Raw genomic sequence first — 11,337 nt, 5'->3', positions numbered from 1 at the left:
TAGGCACATAGGCCTGATATCTTATTTGTTCTATAATTTCTTAGCCAGTTTATGCAAAGTCCTACTTCAATTCATTTTTTAGCAGCTAAGAGGGTTTTTAGGTACGTAACGAGAGCTTATAGCCAAGAAATTCTTATGGCCAACACTTCAATAACAAAATTGACTGCATAATGTGACTCAGATTCAATATCTTGCCTACAGGGTTCTGTGTTCTTTTAGGGCATTTTCATATCTCATGGAAATCAAAGAAGTAAGGGGTGTTTGCGTGGTCTTTAATTTAGCCGAGGTTGAATTCAAAGTCATGACACCAACAACTTGTAAGGTAACTTGGCTCATATTTCTTTTAAATGACTTAGGTCTGAAAAGAGTCTCATCAACAATGTTAAAATGTGATGCAACCCAAATATTTTCATTCCAAAGATCGAATTGTTTACATTCTCACTAAACAACTTGCAATATTCAAACATTTATACTTACTTTTCAGGATGGTATAAATAGAAGCTTCATATTCTCATCTTGAGGACACTGTAAAAAGAGATTAACAAAAAGAAAAGAAAATGGTGCAGGTAGAAAAAAGAATGAGTTGTAGGAGTATTGTTATTTTGTCAGTATATATATTTGTCATCTTAATTATGCAGTTGCCCTAAGGTTTAGTGCATGATCGTAGTATATATATTGCCATGATGTAACTATGAAAGAGATAAAAAAAATGTGAGATAATACTAATAAAAGAAATGCATGTCATTAAACAGTATTACAACAATTTTCTTTTGAATTAAAATTTATAGAATCACTAAAAAATATTAATTTGTTTCTTTCAGCCCATGAATGAATCTAAATTAAAAATAATAGATTAAACTTTAAAACTGTAAAATTAACCTAGTATAAAGACTAGGGATAGGTGGACTGTATACCTAATATCCCCTACGATATTTTCTGATGGAACCGGCCTTATACTCCCCTCAAATTTCAGGTGAACATTAATATTATTAGTGGTTATATATATTTATTTATTTATTTTTTTTTTTTATTTTTTTTAATGAACTTCATATATTACGTAAAAAGTACATACAAATCATCCAGTTGCCAAGCTAACTGACCAGTGAACATACAGACGAAGGAAACTACGAATTGTGCACAAAGAGTGGCGCAATTCGATTGGTACTGGCTTTGAGGAGGCCAGAACAGAAGTTAATTTTTTTGAAGTAACTTTGAAAACAACGGAAGATTGCGAAGCTGAGTGAGCTCTATACATTGAGCGAAGTAGGCCTTGTGTTGATGCTGCAAAAACCGTGGGTGCACGCACATGTTGAACAACAGGAGTGCCAGAGAGTGTATCCAAAGAAGAGATGATATAAAAATCCCGATGAGATGCCCTGCAAACAGGAATAAAGTAAGTCACCGCAGAGAAAGGCAGAGCATAGTCTAAGCTCGGTAAAGACAGTTTGGAGGCGGCTGCAGAATAGGAAGACCAAAGTACGGTCAGCTGAGAATGAGATGCAAGAAGGTAGTCAGAGAGATTTAAAATCTGAAGCGGATTGACACTGCAATTGTCAAAGACTACCGAGTTGCGAGTCATCCAAATGGCCTTAATAATACATAGGAAGCGAAGTAGACACTTATCTGCAGAATCCGTGACCCTGTGAAAATAGGTAATAAAATCAGCAATCCAGCGTTGCAAACAAACAACAGGATTAGCTACAGAATTAATGCCAAGAGCTTACGACAGCCAAACATGTCTAGAAACAGTACAAGAGCGAAAAAGATGATCTAAAGACTCCGACTGTGAGTTGCAGAAAACACAACAAGTACTAACCTGGATGCCTCTAACAGAGAGATTTTCTAAAGAGGGAAGGATATTATGTACTATACGCCAAACAAGGAGAGGGAACTTAGGAGAACAGCGAAAACCCCAGAGAACTTTCCAAGGAAAGGCAGAGTAAAAAGAGGGAGAGCAGGAAAAGGATGTCTGTGACAACAGAAAATCATATCCTGAGCGGACAGTGTAGACTTCATCTTCCGTGTATTTCCAGTATAGGAAATCATCTATATCAATATGAGGGGGTTCCATAGCAAGAATAGCCTTGCCACACGGAGACTGAAACCAACGATAAACAGAGAAAGGATTCCAATTACCTGAAGCATCGAGCAAATCACAAATAGTTGGTGTTTCTGCTGCAGAATATAGTCTCACTAAGGGGGTGTGGCCATTCACCCACGGGTTGGTAAGCAGGTCTACAGCTGCACCGTTACCAATTTTCCAAGAAAAACCAGGAGAAAAAGCAGTAGCCACACGACATAACCCGGACCATAAAAACGAAGGATTAGAGACCTTTGATTTTGAGGCAGGAATAGGTAGATCTTTCCGGTACTTGGGAGTCATAAACTTTGATAATAACCCAGATGGATGATGATGTATACGCCAGAAATTCTTCAAAAGGGATGCCTGACTTAGCAAAGAGACAGATTTAAAACCGAGGCCACCACTTTCAAGAGGAAGCTGCAGAGAGTCTCGAGAGAGCCAGTGAATAGATTTATGACGAACATCCTTGCGCCACCAGAAAGCCACAATCAGAGAATCAAGTTTCTTACAAATTCCAAGCGGAAAAGGAATAGAAGTCATTAGAAACCGTAGAGAGGCCAAAATAATAGAGTTGATAATAATCAGCTTACAAGGCTGGCTGAGGTGGAGAGAGGACCAAGCAATAATACGAGATGTCAGCTTATCCAACAAAGGATGAAAAGCTAAGGACCTCTTAGAAGGAAGATCTACCGGGACACCCAAATAATTCCCAAAGCAATCAGATGTTCGCATTTTCAGAATGGATGCCATATGGGACTTGAAATCAGTCGGAGCATTAGGACTGAATTTAATAAAAGACTTATCCAAATTTATCATCTGCCCCGATGCGAGTTCGAAGTTCCGAAACAAATTCCTGAGAGTTTCAAACGAAGATGGATTTGCTTTGCAGCAAATGAAGGCATCATCAGCATAAAAGAGATGAGTGATAGTTGGAGCATACCGAGAAATCTTGAGTCCATGTAAGGTGCCAGTCTTTTCAGCTGAGCGCAACTGGCACGATAAAATCTCCATACACATAATAAACAAATAAGGTGAAAGAGGATCGCCTTGTCTAAGACCACAAGAAGGTCTGAATGTAGCAGAGGGCTCGCCATTGATAATGATATTATAAGTGACAGTCGATATGCATTCCCAAATAATATTCTGCCAGAAAATTGGGAAACCGAATTTCTTCATGATCGCAATAAGAAAAGTCCAAGAAACACGATCAAAAGCTTTATGCATATCAAGCTTCAGAGCGGCATAAGAAACCGATCCTCTCTTCGTCTTATTAAGGTAATGCATAATCTCGTGAGTAATAAGACAACCGTCCGACATAAGCCGAGAAGGAACAAAAGTTTGCTGAGAGTCCGAAACAATGGATGAAATAACAAGCTTGAGGCGATTAGCAAGGCACTTGGAAGCAATACGATAAATAACATTGCAGAGACTGATAGGACGATACTGAGAAATCAACTCCGGCTTCTCAACCTTAGGGATAAGAATAACACGTGTATGATTCCATTCTTTCAGCATAACACCCGAGTTAAGGAATCGAAGAAGAGCCAAAGTAACCAACTGACCTATCTGGGCCAAAACATCTGGAAAAAATTGGGAGTAATCCCATCAGGCCCAGGTGATTTGGACCCATCCATACCATTGAGAGCATGTATAATATCAGATTCCGTAAAAGGAGCAGATAACAGCAGGCAGTCCTCAGAACTGAGCATCGGAAGATCAAGCGACTCCAGCAAAGGGGCAACAAACCCTCGAGGTGAACCAGGATCAAGAGGAGGTGTTGCACATAGGAGATCTCGAAAGAAAGATGTAATTTCTAACGAAATCTGGTCTGGAGTAAACAACCATTCACCAGAGCTAGAAAGTAAAGCAAGAATACGCTGGTGAGAAGACCGTTGTTTAACACGGGAATACAAGAACCGCGATGGGAGGCCATCAAGAACCTCAGTTTTCAGTTTTGCCCGTTGTAACCAATAAGCATGCTGAGTCTGTATCAGTCGAAGTTGTGCAGAACGAATTTGTTGAAAAGAGGTTGCTGACTGAACATCTACAATCCCAGAACTAGAACATTGAGTTTGATTTTGTATCTCAGACCAATTAATACCATGGGACAACCGATGATGAATAACCCATTGCATTATAGAAAAACGGACATCAGCAAGCCGGCGAGATAAAACATACATAGGAGAGCAAGCAATAGATAATTGCCATGCACAAGCTACTAACTGGGCAACCTCTGGTGAATTGAAGCACCAGTTATCAAGCCGGTAAGGGCGTCTACACACCTTTGAAGGAGAGAAAAACTTGAGGATAATAGGAGCATGGTCTGAAACAAGAATAGGAAGATGCATAACCGATGCATAAGGAAAAAGGTGAAGCCAGGCATTGTTGGCATAAGCACGGTCGAGGCGTTCCATAATTAACTGACCATCAGAGCGATTATTTAACCAAGTAAACTTTGTGCCAAAGAAAGGGACATCAAGCAAAGAATTGTCAAGTCTCCAGGTAGTGAAATCCTGTTGACCGCGAATGTCACATGATCCACCTAATTTATCGGAATGCATCTCTACCTGATTAAAATCACCAATAATTAGAAAAGGAGACAAACTAGAAATCAAAGCAGTAATAGAGGACCATAAAGCTAGACGCAACTCAAACGATGGTTCACCATATATAAACATCACATACATATCAGGCTTTGTACATACATCAGTTACTGGTAAACATAATTTACACAAAATAAAGTGGGGGTGAATACTAATAGGGCTAAGTACAACTGAGTCATCCCAACGCAAAAGAAGACCCCCACTATGCCCAACTGAGTCAATGCCACAAAAATGAGGGAGTCCAAGATGGGCTGTCTTCGAAGCAGCAGCAGATAAAGAAGACATAGTCTCTTGCAAAAACAAAATTGACGGATGATATTGACGGATACACCAAAATAAAAACGGAATTGTAGGATCATCCATCTCTCCTAATCCCCTACAATTCCAGGCAAAAGTAGTCATTGGAAACCGGGTGGCGCATTATGGTCCGCCACCAGACCTTCAGCTAGCAAGTCTTCAACGCTGAAAACAGGCAAAAAAGAAACCGGTAAGGAATAAGAAACAAAACGAAAAAGAAAAAGCTCATCTGGACGAGCGCGTTTGGGAGGAAGCTGATCATAATCATCAACCGAAACCGAACTGAAAAGACGCTTAGAACCAGGCCTCAAAATAGCATCAAACTTGTTAGGAAACGCAGGAAACAAAAAGGAAAAAGGAGGAATACGAGACGGATTTAATACCAAATCAGGAGAAATGGATACCAAATCCTCCGTACATTCCAAATAAAAAAACGAAGATCTATTAGTATGTTTAAAAGACGCACGACTGGAGGAGTTGAAACCAACTTTTACCTTTCGTTTATAAACCATAGTTAAAGACCTCGACACAGGTTCCACAGGGTCAAAAGCAACATCAGAAGCAGGAGCGAACGAGTCACGAAAAAGGCAGCCAACATCTATAATTTGAGAAGGCAGAGCGGGTTCACGAAGACCTAAAAAAGGTGAGTCCTCCATAGCATCTTCAGGAACGTGCATTCGGAACGCCGGAGAAGGTGGATGAGCAGAGACCGCAGGTGGAACAAAACGAGAAGAAGAAGGAGGATCAAAAGCCGCAGGTCTACGCAGCACCGGGAAAGACTCCAGAAGAACTTCACGGGATAAATCTTCATGTACCTGGAGGTCCGGAGGAGCTGATGACGAAGGACCAGCCTCATCTGGTGCGTCTTCATCGGAACTTGAGAACGAAAAAACAGGGGAAGCTCCCCCTGAATCCATCACCACCGGGTCTCCATCCACCGTAAGATCAATATTAGTATTGAAGTACTTGTATATTGGTGGAAGACCCATGATCTCTGTAGAATAAAAAGGAGTATTAGGTGGCCCATGAAGAACCACCAATCCACGCGCCGCAAGAGAGTCAATACGGGCACGGATAGCACGAGCTCCGGCTACCTTACTCGTAGGACAGAAGGAAATCCTATGACCAACCTGGCCACATGTCTTGCAAAATCTAAAAACACCTTCATAAGAAAAAGAAATCCATTGATGTTCAACCTCATTCAGCGCCAAATAGCATCCGGGAATCAAAGGCTTTGACAGGTCGATCCAAACTTTAACCCGGACAAAGTTTCGTGGAGGTAACAAAGACGGGTACGATTCCTCTTCACATACATCACCAACATGGGAAAGCAAGAACGCTGCAACCGAGGTATTCATCAGATGAAAAGGCAAATGCTTCACCCTGATCCAAATAGGAACAATATGGAAGAAGAGGTTGTCCGGGGTTGAAGTAGCCGAAATAGAGCGGAATACGAGCAGGCTTCCATCCAAATTAACGGTTTGACGCTGACGGAAGTAATCGTAGTCTTGTTTGGAAGAGAACGAGAAATGATAAAATGGCTCAAAACGACGAATAGAAACCGTACCATTCAACTTCCACTTCGCCTGGACAATCTGCAAAATACGCACAATTTCGAAGTACCTCTGATCCTGCAACTTCCCCAAAAGAGTGAGAGATGCATCAATATCCGTGAAGTCAACACACAAATGAGGAGGTAGCTGCAAGCAAGCTCCAGCTCTGCAAGGAGGCGAAACAGTGGACGAAGAAGAAGCCATTAAAATCTGAGATATGTAAAAGGTTAAACAGAGGACGGAGAAGGATAAAGAAGTAACTGGGAAAGATTATAAAGACGGTGGGAGAAACATGTAGGCTAACACGTCGAATAGGTAGGTCAAAGAGCTAACACGTATAAAACAAGAAGGAGAAATGAGGTGTCAGGTAAAGAAAAGAGGGAAAACAGGGTAGGAAAGAGGCGGAGGAAAGGTGTAAGAAGGGATAAGCTTGAGAAAACAAAGTCAGGTGACAAAAAGATAAGAACTCTTTTGAGAGAAAAACTCTAGAGAGATTTTCTAGAGAGCGTTTTTTCCATTTCAATTTTAGTAAACTTTTTGGACATTAGTGGTTATATAAATACATTCTATAATGACAACATTATGAGAAAAAGACACGAAACAAAACAATTTGAAAAAACTCATTGCTCGGTGGTGAGCCGAAGTCGTATGCTCCTAAAGATAATATTTATAACATTTATGACCTTAAACTAAATATAGTATATGGTAATAAGGATCGATCCACAGAGAAGGTGATGTAATTAAATGTGTAATAATATAGAGTACAAATAACAAGAGAAAGGGGGGCTTGGTTGATTGATTATAACTAATGAACTAATAAGACAAAGCAATAAGCAAATAAGATGAATTCAGATGATTAAAAGGTCTTGGGTCAATAAATATCCACTATCAACAAACCAATTGGTCATCGATTGTCTTTGATCCACTTACTCTCAACTAATCTATTGTGGAAATATGGGTTTCCTTCTTCCTCTTAAGTTTAGTCAACTAACTCGAAACACGATATTAGAAGACCCTAATTATTGAATAATCTAAGCCAAGCGTCTAGATTTAATCCAACAACAACATTAAAAATTCAAGGAAGCAATAAAGATAACGATCTTTAACACACGCGATTAACGATTCGAATTATATGTTTAGTCTCTACTTCGTCCTAATAACGATGGAACGCATACAAATTATTAGGGTAAAGTTTGCTACTTTAGTCTAGATTAATTGAAAATTTACGGATTCAATTTCTAAACATGCAATAGATTAAAGTAAACAATTACTAATTGATCAAATTAGCAAGAGAAACAATAATCATAAAATACGAGCAAGAGACACAAACAATACTTGAGAAATAAAGAAAGAAAGAACAATCTCACAATTTAATTAATTGATAGCTTCAATCCGTCGATCCAAGAAAGGGAGGATTTTGTTCCTCATAATTTTCTAAGCAAAAGATTAATTAGGGTTCTAGAGAGTTTTTTTTTCCAAATTATACTTATTGAATCAATAAGAATAGTATCAATGATTAAAAGATCAAAGCTAAGTACTTAACCTAATAAAATTATTAACTAATAAAAATAATATACTAATAATAATAAAACTGAAATTAGCTGAAATTAGGAAATAAGGCACGAAACTCGACTATTGCTTCTCGTGCCACGTGCGACCTGCGCCAGAATCCACGACCCGCGTGCAAGTCTGCCCAAAAACGCTAAAACCTTCAATTTGATTATCCGTGTTTCATATTTCTTCTTGTCACCGCTGGGCTTTGTAATGTTGGTCCATTAGGGGACACCCCATGTGCACTTTGTCTTCCTTCTTTATTTCCTTGGCCCGATTTTACACTCACCCTTTAGTAGCCAATTGCCCAATTTGCCTTGAAATTCCTTCATCTCATTTTCTACTTCACAATCACGCTCACTTTGGTGTCTTGAGCCCAAATGTTGGATATGCTTCAAAGGCCTCATCATCAACCCATAAATACTACTAAAATCTATTCACCTACAATTCTACTTAATTATTCTCAAATACAATAAAATATCGTAAATGAGAATTTATATAATTATAGCTCTAATAAGTCACTTATTTCAACAATAGTCACCCAAATCGATGCTCATATACCGTACAAAATCCTTTTTTATCATTCGGCTACCTAATGAAAACTATAAATAAAGACTCATTCAAATACAACAAAAATCAATTAAAACGACCCAAAAAAGCAGATAAAATACAAGGTTTCAAAATCCAACAAAAATAGACAAAAAAATCAATTAAAACGGCCCAAAAAAGCATATAATTCGCATTACTAATGAGTAATGACATAGTATTATACAAGTTTAAACATAGTAATTAACACTCAATTAGACTCCTTTTTTAATTGTAAAGATGATATGGGTCAAGGCTCCACAAGTACAAGTCAAGGAAGAACAAACTATTCAAGCTTGAATATGTCAAAGGGCAATAGTAGAGCCTACTCTCATCTAAAACAAAGACAAAAGAAAGGATCCTATGATACACAAAAATAGGTTGATGCGTTCAATGCTAGGATCAGCTAGTATAAGATAGTAACTTCCTTTGTCCACGGGTTAATAGCTTAAACTCATGTATTGCTAACATTTTGGCTGTATAAAACAGCTCATGTATCACTTTTCATAATATACAATTAATGAATATCTTACACAAACTACTGCTCAACTCTCTCATGTCTTCTACTCCCCTTGAGCTCATTAAACTCTTCATGGTATCAGAGCCCTCAAGGACAAGGAGACTGATAACCAAATGAGTTGAGCATTTACTCTTCTCAACCAACTTTTACCTTTCACTTGCCTATTTATAACACAACCCATCGACAGATTTATTCACCACAAAACTCCGGAAAATCCCTTCTCAAACACAGAAACTCTATCCAAAACACCTTCCCTCATGGAACCAACTGACCCTCTCTATTTGCATTCTGCAGAGAGCACTCATCCATTGGTAGTAGACACTAAAATATCAGGAATTGAGAACTACCTTGAATGGAAAAGGCAGATGGAAATTGCCGTCTGCTCCAAAAGAAAACTTGGGTTCTTAACTGGAGTTTTTAAGAGGCCAGCTGATAATCCTGTTAAAACAGAAGCTTGGGACACCTGCAACAGCTTACTCATATCCTGTATTTTCCATAATGTGGAACAACCCATCAAGAGATCTATCCTGTATGAGAAAACTGCAAAGGAGATATGGGAATATCTCTAGAGGCCGTTCTCTGTCATTAATGGTGCAAGAAAGTTTAGACTCAACAAAGAACTTGAAGATCTTGAACAAGGAGAAAGGAGCATCTGTGAGTATTTCACAGATCCGAGGATCCTATGGCAGAATCTAGAGATCATGACTGATTGGCCTCCAGTCACTCAGATGACTCCCGAAGTCAATGCCTGGCTTGATGCTCAGTTGAAGGAACAGGAGAAGAGGAAGCTCTTTCAATTTCTGAATGGACTGCATCCATCCTACACCACCATGAGAACAAATGTGCTGATGATGACTCCCTTGGCCACTGTGGAAGAGGCAGCAGCTCTTTTTCAGCATGAGGAGACTTAGAGGAGAAACTACAGGATCCCTGATAAGATGGAAGTGGATAACTCTACCTTCTTTGCTGGTCATAAGGAACCTGACACCACTCCTTCATGTCCTATCTGTCCTAGAATGAGATACACTAAGGATAGGTGTTGGAAAGTCATAGGATATCCAACTGACCACCTTGTATTCAAGAGATTCCCTGAAAAATCTCAAGAGTACAAACTAAAAGGTGGATATCAGGGATCAGGTGGATATCAGGGTTCAGGATCCAAAGGTTACAAAGGTGGGCCAAACAAAGGGAAGCAGTCTTTCAACTCCAAGCATGGAAAATTTGCAGCAAATGCAAGTATGGGAGAAGATGCTAGTGAAGGAAGCATAACTCTCACCACTCAACAGTTTGAACATCTCATGAACAATCACAAAGGTAAGGGAGCTAGCTACTATCCAGAAACTGAGGATGAATTAGAGGCAAATTTTGCAGATATGGCCTACTTAAATTGTAGCTATGCTTCCAATACCACCCAAGAATGGATCATAGATTCTAGAGCATCAGATCACATGGTATCTGATATAACCATTCCAAGTAACATAAGATAAGTAAAGAACAAAACTTAAAATAAACTTACCAAATGGAGAAACGTCCATTGTTTCTCATGTGGGTACCCACACATTCACTAATGGCCTAACTCTGAAGAATGTTTTCTTTGTTCCTGCATTCAGACATAATCTATTGTCAGTACAAAAAATAACTCAAAATGAAAAATGTTATGTATTGTTTTATGAAAAATGGTGTGTTACACAGGACTCTCAAACCAAGACAACTAGGGGGGTTGAAAGAGAGAACAAGGGTGTGTACTACTTAATGAATAATGATGTTACTAAACATCCTAAGGTAGATGGTAATCCCACTAGGAATAGTTATCCTGGTGTCTGTATTGCAAATGTATCTGTTCTTACTACTAGTCAAGAGAAGGTTTCAGGGGGCACATCCACTCCATTTTGTAGTGCACATGATAATATGTGTAATGACTTACCTGCTTTTAATGATAAGAACTCTGATATTTGGCATTTAAGATTGAGCCATGCCTCTGACATTAAACTGAAACATATTCCAAATGTTCAAACATTAAACCCAAAAGGAATCTACATACCATGTTCCATGGCAAAATTCACAAAACTACCATTTCCCATCAGGACAGAGAATGCCAAGGGCTTGTTTGATTTGGTCCACATAGATATTTGTGGGCCCTACAGA

At 39.0% G+C, this 11,337-nt stretch overlaps 3 protein-coding genes across 3 annotated transcripts; 1 reads left to right on the top strand and 2 right to left on the bottom strand.

The window, feature by feature from the left end:
* Positions 1–1,075: 1,075 nt before the first annotated feature.
* LOC141646600 (uncharacterized) lies at positions 1,076–3,598 on the bottom strand. The gene is made up of 2 exons (XM_074454477.1): positions 1,725–3,598; positions 1,076–1,640 (listed from the first exon to the last, which is right to left on the bottom strand). Exons 1-2 carry the CDS (start codon positions 3,596–3,598, stop codon positions 1,076–1,078), a joined length of 2,439 nt encoding a protein of 812 aa, XP_074310578.1.
* A 47-nt stretch (positions 3,599–3,645) lies between these two features.
* On the bottom strand, positions 3,646–4,971 carry LOC141646590 (uncharacterized). The gene has a single exon (XM_074454467.1). The coding sequence runs from the start codon at positions 4,969–4,971 to the stop codon at positions 3,646–3,648; it is 1,326 nt and encodes a 441-aa protein (XP_074310568.1).
* Positions 4,972–9,449: 4,478 nt separating this feature from the next.
* Positions 9,450–10,103, top strand: LOC141646579 (uncharacterized). The gene is made up of 2 exons (XM_074454456.1): positions 9,450–9,721; positions 9,791–10,103. Exons 1-2 carry the CDS (start codon positions 9,450–9,452, stop codon positions 10,101–10,103), a joined length of 585 nt encoding a protein of 194 aa, XP_074310557.1.
* Positions 10,104–11,337: the final 1,234 nt, after the last annotated feature.

Source organism: Silene latifolia, chromosome 1 (assembly GCF_048544455.1).
Source record: "Silene latifolia isolate original U9 population chromosome 1, ASM4854445v1, whole genome shotgun sequence".
NCBI classification, from domain to species: Eukaryota; Viridiplantae; Streptophyta; class Magnoliopsida; order Caryophyllales; family Caryophyllaceae; genus Silene; species Silene latifolia.
Note: the sequence above shows the minus strand (reverse complement) of the source record. Positions and strands in the feature narration are given on the sequence as shown.